The following is an 18,977-nucleotide window of genomic DNA, read 5'->3' on the forward strand; positions in this document are numbered from 1 at the left end:
GCCCATTGACTGAGTTGTTGGCTGTACTTTTAGCGCCACCATGTGACGACTTTGCTAAATTCTGCCAAATATATTTTGAAAAAAAGAATAGTGTTGTTGAAGGCAGTTCATTTTTGCAAAATGAATGCGCCCAACCAATTCTTTGTTTGATAATAAACAAACAAAAAAAACGATGGTAAGCAACAGCAATAGGACGTAGCCTACAATTGCACAAACGCTCAAATGTATTGGTAGGGCTTGTTTTGTTGGTTTCTGCACACCGGTGAGCGCTTTCCTATTGGCATAGCGAGTACTTCCCCGCCCGTCCGCCTTCGACTGCAGGAAAACAAACGCACACGCTGTCATCTCAAGCTAGTGACCAGATCAGCTTGGAAACCTCCGCCGGCTGAGAGACTGCTGGCTCATCTATCGCTAGCTTTTGTTACAATTAGATTAGTTTAATCTATAATAGACAATAATTAAGTAGAATTATTACATTCTATAGTTGTTTGTTGACCTCGTCTTTGCATCCCGCTTACAATGGCTGATCCTAAATACGCAAACTTGCCAGGAATTGTAAGTGGATACAGCTAGCAGACAGATTAGCTAGATTGCTACTAGCAATGCTAGCTCTGAGCTGTGACACCTGAGTTAGCAAACATCCGTGCTGTTTACTCTTTCATCTGCGTGTCATTTTTTAACTAGCGTTAGTTATCGTAGATGTGTAGTCGCTACAATTGTTAATGTGTTGTCTAATGATACAAGCCACCTAGCAAGGGCTAGCATATACGTGGTGTTGAATGGGCCGGGGCGTTGGCCAAGCTACTGACAATAAACGTAATATCTGATCGTTTGATATTGTTAACCTAATATTGTTTACCTGTTTTATTAGGCCTTTAATGAACCGGACGTGTACGAGACCGGTGACCTACCAGAAGATGACCAGGCTCAGTTTGAGTCGGTAAGTTGACGTTTCCGTTGCTAACCAAACTAGCTAACGAGTGTTGACACTTTATATAACGGAAATATATGACACATTTACTGCGATAGGTTTGCATTATCCCTGCTGTGATTAAACACCTGAACACGCAATTGCCTGGCTAACTATTACTAAATACACGAAAAGGCACTCATTGCAGCTTACCCGTAATATAATAATTGTGAAATTCCAATTAAACTATATCCTTATGTTTGCATATTAAAAAAAATAAAGCCTGATCCTAAACGTTTTAAGATCACATGTTTGATCAGCTTTTGGTTTTATTTGTTTAATTAAAACGTTCTAATATATAGGAAAAGCCTATGTTTCTAGAGAAATGTTTATTTTGTTAATATTCTATAAAAAAATGTCAATTACCCTGTTCAGTTTACTTATCTTCCATATATTATACATATAAGAATAGCTGTCCTTTTTATACATCAAGATGAGTGAGTAACAAAGGGAAGACACGTATAAAATAGATGGAAAAACTCAAAATAAATGCCATCCATGGGCCTACTGTGGGGGTTTATAACTATGTCATGATGATGGTCTTGTGACTCAATGAAAAGTCTATTCTCACTGCCATTAACTGTAACATAAGCAGAGTTAGGGAGGCGTTGCTAGGATCAAATATTTTTTAGCAGTCCTTTTCTAAAATACTATGCAAACAGTTAAGGGAGGCTGGCCTAACATTGTTGTTAAATGTCTGGACGGTACTGTCCAGCAGATTGATTCCTAATTGGCCTTTTCCCTTCCATGTTTCCCCATTCGCTCTTCCCTTACCCTTACCCTTGCCCTTGTTTTGACTCTTCCCTACCCCTCCTCGGAGCCTAGCTTGTACAAGTAAGACTGGCTCCATTTTACTCTGTGAGCTTAATGCCATGCTTTGTATGCATGGGTGGCCCTTTTTTGTTTTGTAATTCATCACTTCTTGATTGTTTTGAAGTACAGGAAATTGAATCTTTTCCTCTTATTTGTGTTGTTTCAATTAAACAATTTAAAGGGAATAATTAGTTTGATGGGTCTTCAGCAGCACTATAATAAGAAAAGTGTTTCTCTATTTTGTTTGATATATTCTTTTTTTTTTAAACCTGTCTTCATGTTTAACAGTCACTTCCTGCCTAACCACATTATTTGGACTAACTGGGTATTTTAAAGATCCTTATACACTGTGTGATATCATCTTGAAGGTTCTTTGCATGTCATGCTTGGATATATTGGGGTTTAATGTTATAATGTTAATAATTAAGAATTTGTGCTGGACTGTACATGATCAAATTCAAGACATTTTTAGATAATGCCTATTACTTTACTTGTATCATCTTAACAAAACCATATAGAGAATTTATTCCCACATTTTTGACACTCTCAGACCTTTGCCACAGACTTTCCTTGTTCATCAATGTTCTAAGTCTACCATCAGCTGATAAGACATGTCTCACCTTACAGCATTGACCTCCCTCTTGCATTGATGACCAAAGAAATAATAGCAATTTGTCTCGGACACCCCTAAAATCACACTGTGTAATTGTGACTTTAACTTGGATACACTTCATTAACAGCTTTGGCTTAGTCTAGCAAATTCCTTTAGCATGTTTTTTTAGGAATTACACACCCTGATGAATGATGTTTGATGATTAGAATTTGTGTAACAGAATGGGTTTTTTAGACCTGTTGTTTAGACTCCCTTTAATCACCCTACAACCTCCTGTTACCCTTCAGTTTGAATCATGGATTGTTTTTAAACTGCCAACCCCCCTGCATTGATAGCTTAATGTTGAAAGACCCACAATGCCCTCCACAAGGGCATATGATCCCACTACATATAAAAGTGCAGTGTGGCATCAAAGGAGACAGGGGCTTGTTTGTGTAAATGGACCGTCTTACCACCCTGACTCGGGGAAGAGAGAAAGAACTTGAGAGAGCAGTCTGAGTAGAGTGCCTCCAGGGTTTTTAGCAGCAACTCTCAGAACACTGCTTTCTTTCTTATCTTTCCCCGAACCCTGGCCAACTGTTCCTGTGTGCATGGCATGTGATAACCACATTAATCTGTGTTGTCTCTCTCTCCCCCCTACTTTTTTCTCTCCCTCTGCTCGTCCGTTACTTTCTCTAATTCTCTTTGGAAACCCAAGGAGCTGGTAAGAGCCTGACTAACCCCCCTCCTCACTCTTCCTCCTCTTCCTAACATCTGTGAAACTGTCTTGTGTGTGTGTGTGTTTTTTGTTGGTCTGCCTTTAAAAAAAAAATCCAAATCTGTGTGTGAGCCCAGACTCATGTCATCTACCTGTATGTGTCAGTTGTGTTTTAATCTTGCCCATAGCCTCTAGTTCATCGTAATTGATCAATAGGAAGTTTTGATCAAATGATGCACGTTTGTTTTTTTCTTCCCCAGAACCACTAATCAAAATACCGTCTATTAGGTGTTAGTGGCTTCCTGCTTTTCTTTCACATAACATTGATTTAATAGTGCATAGTAGACTTATACCATACTGTATAGCTGACACATTCTTATAAAAGCTAAACCTTTTCAAACATTAAAGTTCTTCAATCAGGCCTGGGTAAAGCTGTGATATCATTTTCACATTTGTCTCTTGCCTGCTGGTACTTTAAATTATGTTGAAATGAATCTGGTTCAAATGTTGTCCGGAAGCTCTTGCAGATTTTCATGATTCATGGCTACAATGACTTTAATTCCTGAGGGTATATCACTTTTGTAAGCAATTATACAATTGTCTAAACCAAATAATTCATCATCTTTTTAATCATACTTTCGGGCAATGATCAAGTATTGCATTTCCTCTCAGATCTTACCAACCTGTCAACATATTTCAAGTCTACCTGGGGCTTTGAGACTTTTGGCTCAGTAAGCCAAGGCAATTTTTCAAGTCGTTTCTGTCTGTAAAGAATAACATTCAGTTTTAAGATTGTCATTATATTGATCTGATGTTCTTCCTGGTATCTCAATGACAGGAGGAGCTCTGCAGTGACAGTGTGGAGAGGATTGTGGTCAACCCCAACGCAGCCTATGACAAGTTCAAGGACAAGCATGTCAACGCCAAGGGGCTCGGTCAGTTCATAGTGGAAAATACATTACTGTTGTCAAAAGATTTTGAAGGGTACCATCACCTTTACTAATCATATAGATTGAGAGACTCAACAAATAAAAACATATTCCTAAACTATTGTGGTTTACAGAGGTGTTTCTCTAACTATCCTGCCTTTTTTAATTTAGATGTGGTGGACAAAAAAATAGAAATACTTGTCTGTAGAATGCATTGCAGTTCAACAGCACCGCAAATGGCAGTCACCTAAATCATCATAACATTGAATCAACACCTCTTTAAAGCAATTTCAAAAAGACTTACTTATTATTATGTTTTATAATCATTATGGAGGTATTATGAAGCTCTGCTGTTACACTGCATTGCTTTTAGATACAAATACGTTGTGTTTTTTGTTTGTTTCTGGTTGACTTATATGCCAGTCTTGTGACCAGTTCATTATTAATACTAACTTAACAATACTGTCAACTTTCTAGAAAAGCTTTTAAATACTTTTAATGGATAAAGAAATATAAATTATTTCATGATGTTCTGCTGGAGGTGCAAGAAAACAAGTCCATCCCATTTTTCTTCTGGCTCTGGCTTGATACCTACAACCAGTTTGCTTATTTTTTCATTTTTTCCTTTGTCTCCTGTTCACAGACTTCTCAGACAGAATCAGTAGAAGCAGAAGAGTGGGCTATGAGTCAGGAGAATTTGAAATTGTGAGTACACTCTGTTCAGCACAAATTCATTACTTTGCTTTTTAATCTTTTAGGAGGTGTTTTCTGATGTTGTGTAATATTCATACCATTTCTCTGCAACCTTGTTAAGCTTGGAGAGGGCTGTGGAGTGAAGGAGACACCTCAGCAGAAGTACCAGCGTCTGGTCAACGAGATCCAGGAACTCACTCAGGAGGTGGACACCATTCAGGTGAACTGACACACACACACCAAGGTGGAATATGTATACCCCCGTTCTTACTGAGACGTTAGCTTTATATCATGTGTGCACCGAAGCCTTAAATTTGCCCTGGAAATTAGTTTTGTATTGCTTTTCCGACTTTTTTGGAGTCCTTAACTGAGTAACTTATCCAACCTTGGGTGTCATGGACTTGAATAAGCACAGAGAAAAGTCCTCTGCTCCCAACACCAAATTCTAAGAGATTTCATTGGCTCTCATTGGAGTAATTGAAATAAATGACTTTATCCACATAATGTGTTGCCATTCGTCAGGGTATTGAATGGAGAAAGTCGACTGTTATTTACTAAAATAGACCAGATTAATTAATAAAATGACATTTGGTTGATGATATTGTGCTATGTTATCATGCAGAAAACACCTTAATCTGAAAAGTAAAAGAAGGAAGAAAACTGTTTTTTATTTAGTTTGGTTAACCATTGTAGCTGCCTAGAAAAGCCAATTCTTACCCAAAATATTGAAACATGGAAGAGCTTTTTGTCTCAAATAAAATAGCAGAACAAATCGAATTCATATGCCTTTTACAAAAGTGCATGCTTACATTAATACATTTCTTTTTTGTTGATGTTGTCATGGAACACATTTTCTCTGTGAATAACATACCTGGCTGGCCTGGACAGACTTCCAGCCATCGATTTCATCAGCCTCTGCATTGTTTTAAAGAAAGCAACTGAAAATACTCATTAACTCAATGACCGTGGTGTGTGTCTGTTTAAAGGCTGCCACAAAGGATAGCAATGCGGAGGAGCGCCTGACCCCGGTGGTCCTCGCCCAGCAGGCAGCGCAGCTCAAACAGCAGCTGGTTTCTGCCCACCTGGACTCACTGCTGGGACCACAGGCACACATCAACCTGGCTGACCCTGATGGAGCGCTGGCCAGGTGAGCTGAGAGGGCAAGAGAAGACAAAAAAAGCTAGAGGCACAAGCATCTGGAGTCAGAATCCTGAGACCCTGACAGAGAGATAAGGTAGTAGACAGGGAATGGATGGAACGAGCTGAGAGGGAAAAATGAAGCCTGAGAGTCAACAAAAGATGGTTGGAGGGAAGAGAAAGGGGAATTGATTTGAATGAGCCTTGTGTAACCCAGATTAAAGGGAGTCGTAGAGCAACTAGGGCAAGGCAGTGCAGCTGCTATCAATTGCTCACATAAACCCCCTTATCTTGGTGTAGCACTACCCAGGGAGCACAAGAACCAATCACAGATGATCGAGGAAGGGACATAAATACAGGTGAGAGATTAGCAGAGAGAGGCCATAGAGAGATTGAAAAGATACTGTCGGTCCACAACTGAAGGTAGAGATAGAAAGAGACAGTGAGAGAAGGGCAATGAAAAGGTCACTGCAAAAACGCCCTGTCAAATGTAAGGCCAAACGTTCTAGATATAAGCATGCTTGCACTTAAAGCAAGCACATTTGGCTGCCAGTGCAGTAAGCAAATTTCACTTGATAAGATGTCTTAAAACAAGTCAGGCTGTCTGACTATCATTATAGCACATACAATCTTAAAATAAGATTAAAAAGACTAATTTCAAGCAATCTAGTGAAGCCTATTTAATGCAAAAGAAGCCTATTATCACTCAAAACTAGGGTACTTTTAGCATCGAATTACTTAAAATGAGATTTATGAATTTAGGGAGGCGTGTGGCGCAGTGGGTAGTGCGTTGGTGTTAGGATCAGGGGAGCATAGGTTCAAACCCCACTGCAGTCAGCATGTCCCTGAAGACACTTCACCCCAAAGTGCTCCTTTGGGGATTGCCCACATATTGAGTATGTAAGTCACTTTGGATAAAAGCGATAACAAGTTACATGTAATGAAATTCTTGTTTGTAGGGGAGCTAAATTAGAACACATGCTCTTAAAATAAGTAAACATGACAATTCTTTCAAAAAACACGTTTTTATTCAGTCAGTCCATAACAAACAGGATCATTTTTCAAATGAACAAAGCTCTTCAACATGTATACATCCTCAGAGAACTGACAAACATTGGACACAGAATTCAAGTTCTTTACTTTTTTGTGAATTCTGCCCATTGCTTTTTTGTATGAATGAGTAAGGTCACGCTCGTGAATACTGTCCTTCAGTACCTCAGTCTGGATGACGGATAGGAGAGTAGCAACACATTTGGGGTAGGTGAGGTGGAAGGTGGAAAAACACCCCATCAGGATGAGTGGAGCCTCGTGCATCATTTCCCTAGGTAGGGTCATCAGTGGTATTTTGCCAACAGCCAGGAGGAGGTTAGTAGAGTCTAGGATGACTGGACTGGTGATGGGCCGTTTCTGGAGAAACGTATTGGGGTCCTCAGATGGCTGAGAGCAACAAAGTAGAGACAAAAAGTAGAACAAAATTAAACCTCAGGGCATATCAAGTTTTATTTCAGTTGAACTGATACTGACTCAGACTCACCTCAAGAACATGGAATAGTGCCTCACTTGCTGACCCAAGCTTTTTGGGTGGGGCAGTTGGGGAAGGAAACATTGAGGGAAGTGCCTTCATCAAAGCAATCGCTTGTCCAGCTGAAAAACAATATGGATACATAATCAAATGCATTGTGCTTGTTTTATTAGGCACTTTGACATTAAGTGTTGTGTAACTGAAAAGTAAGCACAAAAGCAAAAACATATTTCTGTGCAGAGCCCAAGGGAGTATAAGCTAATCATGGAAAAACTATGCTGTTGGTGAACGACAGTGTATGTCTGTATCCCTGAAGCAACATGAATTTTAGTGTCACCTTGGGAAATTGTACATAAACTTTTTCAAAATTGGCCTGAATGTTGCGCTAAGACAGAGAGCGTGGGATCACCAAAATCAAACGGTTCTCCTAGGGATATTGAATGTGCACAGCGAAATGAAAGAGTGAAATAAAAACGATTGCAGTTATTGGATCAGCAAACTGAACGTTTGGCTGGATAGTGGGGGGGGCAGCGGTCGGGGTGAATTTATAATATCCCTGACACTTTCACTGCAGGGGATATAAAAAGCACTTGTCAGTTGCACAAGGGAAAGCAAAACAATAAGGGTCACCTGTATACATGACATAAGGTAGTAGTGTTTAAACCCTCTAGTGACCACTACTACCTTATAACTACCATTTTGCCATAATTCAGTCATCAAAAAGGAGATCCTGTCCTATCAAAATAATGAAAATAACACAATCACATCCCATGCAGCCATTAAATGGTCACCCCCAACCTATAAAACATCAGTGTTATCTATATTTGCATTATGCTTACATTTATCCAGACCCATTGGTGGCTTCAACGACTTGTTCCACACTCCAAAGAACAGCGTATTTTCGCAAAAGCTTTCCCATCTGGCTTTGATCTGGTCAGTGAAGTTCTTGTTGCCTGCCTCTAGAATTCAGCCCATCTCGTCCAAATCCTGAGTGTAAAAATCAATAGAACTTTGATACAGAGAAAACAGCAAACAATTTCAGACTCCCATTCTGCTTAACATTTAGACTAGCAATGTTCATCAGAAACAGGTAAACAATCAAATCAATAAAATCTACAAAATTCAGTCAGTTAGTGTAATATGGCCTGTCTTTTCATAATCTGTTAAGATTTTAAAAGTTGTGCAGTGTATCCAAGGCTTTAGGACAAACAATTGAGCATGAGCATGACTATCACTAGACATAGATGTAATGTCCCATGCCTCTATACCAGGGGTCGGCAACCTTTTTGATATGAAGTGCCATTTAAAAAAAAAAATTGTTATCAGCGTGCCAACGATCGAGAATTATCAACGGGGGGGGGGGGGGGGGGGGGGGTTGAGGTGCTTGACGCTCGTCAACTATCAGCAGGAGGGCGGGGGAGCCTCGCTGCGGGGAAGCAGTGTGTGGACCTGTCAGCGCAACTTACATGATGCCGAATTTAACAAACACATTTAAATAATTAGTTTAAACGGCATAATAATAAGGACGATCGTCCGTTCTGTGATTCTCCAGAACACACATGTTATGATATTAGGGTCATGCAGAGTGAGATGAGATCGCTGTCCCTTTAAGAGAGAGGGGTGTGGCTTGTGCATGTGTGTGTGTGGATGGTAGAGCGACAGTGAGGGAGCGTGTGTATGTTTCTGGAAGTGAAACGAGGAAGCAGAAAAACAGGTCTGTGATGTATTTTGTGAAACAGAAAAACAGCTAAATAAATGCAACGGCCTCCCAAGAAGAGCTCGCCTCTCTCCAGTCATTTAAGCTAAAGTGGGTTATTGAACCTGAAGCTCTGCCCTCCTCGACTACGGTCTGGGAGCCAACAGGAAAGTTCAACACACAGATGGCCAGTCCGCCCCTTTGTAGCATATTATTTCCATGAGCAGATCGCCACTGGGCTTTCAACTAAAGACACAGCCACGCAAAAACTGCGGCATTTGTACAGCTCCTTATGGGTACTGCAATTAGTGAAGTGCTTTCCTCTGTGGTGAAACGATCAGCACCACGGAGGAAAGCGGCAGAAAGTCACCGGGAGTTAAAGAGAGCGGGGCTGCGTTGCGTGCATGGCTTCCTTCTGCAGGTAACGGGGAGACGCGCTCTGGCGGCGGGCTCGTTCAGGATCCGAAAATACAATTTAAATATTTTGCACACTTATTCCACTTATTCCTAGTGTGCCACTGGTTACGGTGCCGCGTGCCAATGTTGGTACGCGTGCCAGGGTATGCCGACCCCTGCTCTATATTCTTGGAATTCTCATAATAGCTCAAAATCTGAGCGAACCCCTACTGCAGTGTTAGTAATTTTGCACATTTGAGCAAGTCAATTCCTATTGTACCTTTCTCTAGAATCTAGAAGAATGCCCACTCTGCCCTTCAGTCTGTTTTATTACAGTTAGTGACTTTTTAGGAACTCTCAAATCTTGATGGATGATGAAGATATTACGCAAGAATAATACAAAATAATAAAATCCTATTAGTATTTGATGACTTTAAAGACCCCTTCTCAAAATTCTCATCTACGCATCTACAGGACAGTAGCATTCGGCATTTGTTTAACCCTGTTGAGCCTGAGGAGGTAGTCATATCACGAACTGCATATAGAACTAAGAAAACAATTTCAAGAGCTCTTACCATTAAAACTAACTCATTTTATTATGTGCCATTATTCAAGAGCTTCGAGGAGTTGTTTTCTGATCCCCGGATATTCACAATGATAAGCTCCATACCTAAGAGGTGTAAAGAGGTTTTTTTATAGATATAGTTGATGGTGAACTTCTTCGGGACCACCCACTGTACTCCGTCAGACATTCCGCTTTGCAGATAATTTTATATACTGACGAAATTGAAATATGCAATCCACTTGGAGCACATGCAAGAAAGAACAAACTGTTAATGGTTTATTACACTTTAGGAAATATAGATCCTAAGTATAGATCAAATCTGTCTGCAATTAGATTGCTAGCCATTGCAAAATCAAGTGAGCTGTCTCAGTGTGGTGTGGATGTGATTTTAGATAGAATCAAAAAAGATTTAGATGTGTTGTACCACGGTGTTAAAATCCAAACAGCTGTTGGTGAGAGGATCATGTATGGTGCTGTGGTTTCCCTTTGTGGGGATACATTGGCTCAACATGAGTTTGCAGGTTTTAAAGAGGGTGTTGGTTTTGCTCTTTGTAAATGTAAGCATTGTGAGTGTAATGCAGATGACATGAAAAATAACTTTGATGAGAATTTTTTCAACAAAAGAACAGTAGAGCGACATCTGTGCCAGTGTTCTGATATTGAGAAGGCCAGCACAGATTTTGTAAAGAACAATTTAAAACAACATATGGGATCAACAGAAAAAGTAGATTGTGTGATTTTCCTGGCTTCAATCTTATTGAGCAGTCCCAACAGATATTATGCATATTATTCTTGAAGGAGTCGCCCCTATGGAGATCAAATGTGTGCTAAAACATCTCATTCTTAGTGGGCAGATAGAACTGGATGCATTTAATTCAGCTATGGTCTGTTTCCCTTACTCACCTCATGATCTAAGAGACAGACCATGTCCCATCACTGGTTCTACATTGACCTCAAATGATAACAGACTAAAACAATCTTCAGGACAAATGCTTATCCTTTTGAAAATATTGCCATTTTTGCTAAATGACGTCAAAGAGTTTGTTTGTGCAGTTCATCATTGAATTGGTAGAGATAACACAGATCCTGTTTGCACCAGTCATCTCACTTACAACAGTTGCAAGGCTTAAAGAATTGATAGAGCAGCATTTGAAATCATTTAAGCTGCAGCAGCTTTTCCCAGAAAACAACATTATACCAAAACAACATCATTTGCTTCATCTTCCTTCACAAATTATGGCTTTGGGTCCTATGATTAGACACATGTGTATGAGATTTGAATCAAAACAGGGTTTTTTTAAGCGCTGGGCTTCAAAATTAAATTGTAAGAACATTTGTAAGACATTAGTTCAGCACAATCAGAGGTTTGAATGCTCTCACAATGTGAATGGAAGGCAACACCCCATTTTTTTCAAATGAGAAGGAACTGGGCCCAACATCTGAAGTTGTAAACACAGACTATATACTGTCGAAACTGAGAGACTACATTGGTACTAGTGACGTGCAAACTGTTGTGTCATTCAAGTGGCTTATCCTTAATGGGAACAAGTATACGAGTCATAAGTCATTGATAATCAGTGGTTTTAATGACCAGCATCTACCAGTATTTGGGCTAATCAAAGATATCTGGCTGGTTAACACTTATTTATACTGCTTTGAATATCAGCCCTATGACACTTTGGGCTTCATCAAAGATTTGCTTGCATATGAAGTAGACATCCCTGATCTTGCACAAGCCACAGAGGTAGTTGATGCTGAGAAGCTAGTTGATTTTACAGCTTATTATGCAGTTACTTTTAAAGACCACCAATATGTTCCAATTAAGTACAACCTCAATGATGTTATGGAATTGAGCTGTTATGCTGGTGATAAATGAAGGTCTCTTGGTGTGTGTGAAAGCACTGACAGTCACCCCTACAATCTCGAGTCAAAGATATATTGTGATATTTATTTTTGTTATCCATATCGCTCAGCCATACTTGGTGTGTTAAGCTGTTCATGTTTAAATGTGTAATGTGGCATGGATTGTTTGAAAAAGTTTGGTGTGATATATGAAAGGCACCACAACCTCAGAAATTAAGATGTATTGTTCTTTGTCCAGTATTGCTTATGCCATAGATAATAAGAGACCGTCATGCATATCATCAGTTATTCTGGTCCATATCCTTTAGGAGAGTGTGTTATGATGATTATTTTGTGATTATCATTAAAAGAGATGTTAAGCCTCACTATTCTTGTTTGAATTGTGTGTTTTACTGTCTTTATACCAGCTGGGAAAATGACTTGCCACAGAGCTGATGCTTGAAATTCGATTTTTTTTTCTTGCCATACTAGTGCTTAAAATAAGGCTTTATAGCCTTGAAGTGGATGTTTTATAGACAGATCCCTTGTATCTAGTTAAACATAACTAAAATAAAGACAAAGTTGCTTATCAAGACTAGGCAAGTAACATTTACTTGAATTAAGTCAAAAGATCTTCCTTAGAAAGCACTAGATAAGCTATTTAAACTCAAATCAAGACAAATTTAGATTTAGAATCTTAATATAAGATTATTACACTTGGTTAGATTTGCAGTTTTTGCAGTCTCACCTCGACCTTGCCATTGATAACAAAGCTTGAAAAGAGTTGTAACAAAAGAGAGGCAGTGGGCACAGCAGCACATGGAGCCAATAACAATATTAAACACCTTTTGTGTCTCCTTTCCCTCCCTTCCCCCAGGCGTCTGCTCACCCAGCTGGAAGTGGCCAAGGGCAGCCGTGGCAGCTCTGCAGGAGACAGCAAGCCCACGGCCTCAGCGAAGGGCCCAGATGGAGTGGTTCTGTACGAGCTGCACAGCAGACCGGAGCAGGAGAAATTCAATGAGTCTGCCAAGGTAAAGTGGAAAGGGAAGCGGAGTCGAGTGTCTGGGATGAGTGCACTCGACAAATGAGCCTGTCGTGTTTTTCTGTTTTCATTCTCATGAGAGGAATGTCAGAATATTTGATGGCAAATAAGGGAGACAAATCACAGTGTGTGTGCGTGGATGTTTGTTTGCGTGTCTTGTGGGATCTGTTTCACCACCATGTGTTGCCTTGTAGATGGCGGAACTGGAGAAGCGTCTAGCTGAGCTGGAAATGGCTGTTGGCTCAGGATCAGACAAGCAGGTACACACAGTCTTTGCACACACACCTCGCTTTCATTCACACTGATTCTGTTCATCTCCTCCTCTCTTTCACACTCACACCAGTCGAATTTCCATGCTCCTGTTGCCGTGTAACCATCCACTCAATGTCACTGAAATACAATCTCACACTTGATTTATGTAAATGATAAGGGTGGTTTAATTCTTTCCTTTTATCATTGATATTCCCTCTTTGTGTTTATGTTGCAGGGACCTCTGAGTGCTGGCGTACAAGGAGGCAGTTTGATGGTAAGACTCCTTTTTCTGTGGCTGTATTCATAACTCTGTGCATCTGATGTGCAGCCAGAGAACTGGGTCATACTTCAAAGATGAGTGACATCAGTTCCTCAAAGTTTGTTGATGTTGCTGTGCCAGCAGTGAGAACACAAAGTTTTGTTCCTAACTTTCTAAATAAACTGTGAACGTGTGCTCTTTTTGATCAGGACACCATAGAGCTGCTGCAGGCGAGGGTCAGCGCTCTGGACTCTGCTACTCTGGATCAAGTGGAGGCCAGACTGCAGGTAACTAATCCACCCCACCCCAGCACGAGTAGAGTAGAGTAGAGTAGAGTAGAGTGGATTTGATTTAGATAGTCAAGTCAGTTGCATTGTGTTTAAACCAAAATAACAGTTTTTTTGCTTTTTTACGGTGGGGTAAAAGGATGAACTCGAGGTGTCATTTATTTGTGTTCCGTACAGTCGAGATGAGCCATCCAGGTGCAACAGCTGTCCCTGCAATTCTGAGGCTTATTGAAAACTTATATCAGATTGCATTTTATCCATCTAAGAATTTTTCAAATCTAAAAACAAAGACAGATACCAGCCTTTTCTCTGACTTGTGTTACCTACTGCATCCTGCCAGCTAAAATGAATCAAGAGGTTGACAAGAAAGTCTTTTATTAATATTTAGACTTCAGCTATGACGGCCCGTCCACACAGCGGCGTGCGTTGAAGCTTCCAACGCTTCTGCCCATTCACTTTGAATGGGGTGACGTCACTTTTAGCCGAACTGCATTTTGGGAAGCGACGTGGAGCGTTGCTGGCGTTGCTGGCTTCAAAAGTTGAGCAATGTTCAACTTTTGACGCCTCGACGGAGGCGTCAGCCAATTAAATCCCGTTTATGCAAATCTGCTAGTACAAGCGCTAGCCAATCAAACCGCGTGTATGCTGGAAGAGACTACGCAGGTCATTTCCTCATATTCCAAAAAATGGAGGGAAAATTCATTATAGCGGTAGTGAATCACCCGGTGCTGTTTGATCAGTCTCTGTTCATCTACCGGGATACAAACCGGAGGAACCAGGCATGGAGGGAGGAGGCAGAGACAGTGGATGAAACTGGTAGGTTTTTGCCTGTTTGGGGATTTTATATCCAGTTTACTTCGTTTTAACATTGCTATTGCTTTGTATGTCGGGGGCGGGAGATTCATGTGATTGGTTGTTGGTCGCGTTGCTCGCAAAAAATCCCCAAGCTTCAGACACGCCCACCGCCAAGCGTCAACACACGCCGCTGTGTGGACGGGCCGTAAAGGTGCTGTTCTTTTTCAATCACCCCCACACCCTGGAGAGTTATTGAAACTCGATAAGAAAGTGAGCACTGCATTTGCTTTGTGGTGTTAAACTTTTGAAAATGTACTTTCTAAACTTTTAAATTATGCCATATTTCTATAACGTTGGGTTACCTGTGGCTCCTTCTGGAGGAACGGTCAATTTGTCACAGTATTAGCATTAATCATATAAATGTATTTTTCCTGTAATGTACCAGCATGCCTCTAAAACAATACCTCTCGATCAAAATGAATGGATTACTTTTTGTCCCTTTCCCATTCAGAGTGTCCTCGGGAAGATGAATGAGATCGCTAAACACAAGGCTGCCATTGAAGACGCTGAGACACAAAACAAGGTTTGTAATCCCTGCTCATCCATCACTGCAAACTAAGGGCAGTAATTATCGCAGATGCTTTCACACAATTTACAAAGCAATTCCCCCTGCTGCAAGGTGCCTAAAATCAAAACAAGCTTTTATCAGAAATGTATAATATAGTAATAATCCAGACAGCTCAGCGACAATCATTTTATAAGGACTTGTCAGTGCCTGTCAGACGTACTCAAAAGTAGCATTGAGTTGTAGAGCAGTGAAGCATTACATTGCATGAAGCAGTCAGCGCTAAACCAGTCTTATCACCAGACAGTCCTTTTGATAGTTTGTTAATTCAGTTAGTAATGAAATAAACTTTTTTCCAGCTTTTCATGAGAATCTGCTGTGAGATCAGTATGATTTCCAGGCAACGTGTGTATCTTGTTAGTAAATGTTCTTGAGTGCTGTACACTTATAAGGCCAGTAGAGGGCAGGGCATGTTAGTTAAATCATCACAGTGAATAACAAAATCATTCACGGTGGTTTCTTCTTGATACTTAAGGTTATTTCACATTGCTATACTTTATTGTGATTTTGTAAATATGATGTGTGACTTAATGACTTGACATTATGTATTTGAAGTCATTAGACCCACAATTACCATTCCATACAAAACAGCTTGAATTGGAAAAGGGATATTTTCAAGCAGTGTGAGGAACACGGATATTCCTATTATTTGCTAGCACAGCATTTTAAAGTCAAGTTTGCTCGTTCTTATTATACCAATAAATAAGGTATCACTTATAGTACAATAGTTATAGCAGATCAAACCTGTGACCATGGATGAATAACTTGACTTGTTATTGTTGCTGGCCGGTTTCGTCTTTATATTAAATGTGTCTGGATGTGTTTACCTGGCAGGTGTCGCAGCTTTACGACGTGGTGCAGAAGTGGGACGCCATGTCCACCTCCGTCCCTCAGGTGGTGCAGAGGCTGGTCGCTGTCAAGGAGCTGCATGAGCAAGGTAACACAGAACCAACAAGGTGTTAGCCCTAAGACTTGCTTTGTGTTCTAGTGTTATCCTCTAAAACCCAAGATGCTACTATTTGTTGAAGTTTACCCCATAATATTATATGAATGCACTGGTTTTGAGAAATTGGATCATATTGCCAACATTGTAACAATGTTGCTCTAGGGGCGGATAAGGATCATAACAATGGAAACTTTGATAATTTATCTTCTATTATTTTACGTGAGGGTAAGAGAACCTTGGAATGACACCCATGAGAGTTCAAGGAGAGGATGTATGTAGGTTAGTGGGGGGTGGGGAATGGCATTAAAGATTCAAAATATGTAGGGTGTACTGTAGCTACAGAACATAACAGGCTGTGAACCCGATCACATTTCAGACAGCATCTGTGCCGGGAAGTAGTACTCGGCCGGGAAGATTTGCATTTGCAATGGTGAGCGTCTGAGTGCGAGACAAAAGATGAAAACTAAGCGAAAATTGGGTTTCAAACGGATAATGGAATTAGCCTAAACCATGGCATTCTATTCTAACAAAGGGCAACACTCGAAGGGAGCCTCAAAATGGTAATAGAATTAGACTAAATCTAGTAATACTATTAAACACCCCCTCAGGGAGAAAGAGATGCATGATATTATATATCACATTATCATCTTTTTATTATTTATCACATGAAAGCAGAACCTTGGCATTAATAGATTATATTGATAATTCCTTTCTGAGTCATTTATCATCCCGACTCATCGCACCAATCTGTCACAGGCTGCAGCAAAAAGGTTTTTAACTCGAGCAGCACTGATTTTTCTTTTTCTTTCCGGTTCCCTTTTAGAGAAGAAGGGGGAAAACTAAAATAATCTTTTAAGCAATCAGCTTCATGTTACATTTGTCTTAACTCCCCTTCACTGAAAGCAAAGGCAACATTGCAAGTTTTTTAACCACACATTTGTAAATCTTCTTTCTCTTCACTCTTGCCTCATGATTCTCCCCCTCCTCCCCCACCGTCTCGTAGCGATGCAGTTTGGCCAGCTGCTGACCCACCTGGACACCACTCAGCAGATGATCAACAACTCTCTGAAGGACAATAACACTCTGCTAACACAGGTAACACGTTCAGGTTCCTTTAAACCTTCGGGACAACATTCATCTATTTAGTGCGGAATTTTACTTTAGCAGAGTTTAATGTTCACGTCGTGCTACAACAATAGGACGATTTGAAATGAACAAGGCCAGTAGAAATGCATGCTTGTCTCACTGGGGGCACACTCAGAGATTTCAAACAATCTCTTTGTCTTCAATTGCTCTCATATTACAAGAACAGATCTCATTCTATAGTCAATCAAATAACCGATATCTTCAGAGTTAGAAAGATTAGTAGCTTTTCTACTGAAGCCGTTTCACATTGAAAAGGTTGGATTATTACAAATAAATGATCAAGTGTCCTCCAATGAAACTTAGTGTTATAAGAGGCAGCTTTTCATAGCCAAGAGTAATAATCTAACAAAGGAGACCTCTCTAAAGCCTCAGTCAATAGTCAACCTGTGCCCCAACAGTTCAAGGTTTCTGGATAGATGCCTTTTCAGGTAAAGCCTTTCATCTTCTTTTTGCTGAAACTTACAATCTTCTGTAGTCAGAAGATGTATAGTCTCTCTTTCCACTGCATTGTATTCTGATGGGAAACATCCTTTGGCTTTTTGAAGGTTCGTTTTAATCCATCAGTGACATGGCTTCACAGAAAACATCATTTCTTTTGTAGGAAGCAGTGTTTTTCTGTAGCCTCCTGGAACCACATTGCTCTATGAAGATCTTAAACTTCACTCTCTTTTCCCCCCTCCCCCCAGGTTCAACAGACAATGAAGGAGAATCTGGGGGCTGTAGAAGAGAACTTTTCTGCACTAGATGAGAGGATGAAGAAGCTCTCCAAATAAATGGCGGCATGGTTCAGACCAGTCCAGGAGAAGAGTGTAGAACATGGACAAATATGAGCTGGCTGCAGAGCACCGAGGGGGGTTCAACTCTCCGGCCGTCCCTCTCATGCTCTCTACTTTGCCTTTTTTTCACTGAGAGGAATGTTGGAAAAGTTGGAATAACAAAAAAAAGGAGACCAAATGTTCGTGTCCACCCTCCTTCCTCTTCCTTTCATCAAATTGATATAAAATGAAAACACATTTGTCCACTCTATACATGCATTGCAGTCCCCTATTTACCTTATTGAGTTTTAGGGTTGTTTTTATAATTATTAGTATTAAACTTATGAAATTCCTCCATTCCTTTCAAAACGTCTCGGCCTATTGCCGAATTGTACTTTAAACTTTGCTAAAATGAAATAGATCACAGTTTTGGTGGGTTGATGGATGACACTTGTAAGGTGTTTTGAACTGTATAGAAAGTGTGGTAGCTGGAGCGCCTTTGTGCGAGGGTCAGGGCCAAGTCAGGGAAGGACAGCTTGTAAATATGCCTGTGTAACTTATTGTTTCTTCACACTCAGTCGCTTATAACTATATTATGACTGAGACCAGACACCACGGACAAACTTTGAATCTGCTTTGTCATTGCCTACAAGTCAACTGTATTGTACATCTGTGGTCATGGAAACGGATCAATAAATAAAACGAAGTGCGATAAGCTCGACTCCCTTTTTATGATATAATGAGAAGAACACTTCAATGATTAATCTTTTAACAGCTGGCGACTTTATACCTGCTTTGGTTGGATGGACAAAAGTGTCTTTATTAATATACTCTATTAAGTTTCTTTTTAACAGAGCATGTGGATTTGTCTTGTCCGACGCCTGAACAGAAATGTCGGATGAATTTATAGGCTGATGCAATGTTACCGTACTGATGTATGAAAACACGTTCTGCTAGTAATGAGTCATCAGACGATGCCATGACACTTAATCATGTA

General features: G+C 40.2%; 1 protein-coding gene across 4 annotated transcripts; it reads left to right on the plus strand.

Annotated features, from left to right (window-relative positions):
• Window positions 1–285: 285 nt before the first annotated feature.
• Window positions 286–18,695, plus strand: dctn2 (dynactin 2 (p50)). 4 transcript variants are annotated; one of them, XM_034198365.1, is made up of 16 exons: window positions 286–555; window positions 872–940; window positions 1,796–1,804; window positions 3,094–3,099; window positions 3,932–4,028; window positions 4,666–4,727; window positions 4,837–4,935; window positions 5,702–5,862; window positions 12,751–12,904; window positions 13,110–13,175; window positions 13,403–13,441; window positions 13,636–13,713; window positions 15,020–15,091; window positions 15,968–16,070; window positions 17,083–17,174; window positions 17,912–18,695. In XM_034198365.1, exons 1-16 carry the CDS (start codon window positions 520–522, stop codon window positions 17,996–17,998), a joined length of 1,230 nt encoding a protein of 409 aa, XP_034054256.1. In that variant the 5' UTR covers window positions 286–519; the 3' UTR covers window positions 17,999–18,695. The 4 variants fall into 4 exon arrangements, with proteins under 4 accessions (XP_034054256.1, XP_034054257.1, XP_034054258.1 ...); XM_034198366.1 differs by lacking the exon at window positions 3,094–3,099; XM_034198367.1 differs by lacking the exon at window positions 1,796–1,804.
• Window positions 18,696–18,977: the final 282 nt, after the last annotated feature.

This window comes from Gymnodraco acuticeps, unplaced genomic scaffold (assembly GCF_902827175.1).
Source record: "Gymnodraco acuticeps unplaced genomic scaffold, fGymAcu1.1, whole genome shotgun sequence".
Classification (NCBI taxonomy): domain Eukaryota; kingdom Metazoa; phylum Chordata; class Actinopteri; order Perciformes; family Bathydraconidae; genus Gymnodraco; species Gymnodraco acuticeps.

Bases quoted from the DNA above. Each gene is read 5' to 3' on its own strand.
- dctn2 (XM_034198365.1), top strand. From the start codon at position 520: ATGGCTGATCCTAAATACGCAAACTTGCCAGGAATT. The intron at 13,442-13,635 runs GTAAGACTCCTT...CTTTTTGATCAG, and splicing joins TACAAGGAGGCAGTTTGATG to GACACCATAGAGCTGCTGCA. The intron at 13,714-15,019 runs GTAACTAATCCA...TTTCCCATTCAG, and splicing joins AAGTGGAGGCCAGACTGCAG to AGTGTCCTCGGGAAGATGAA.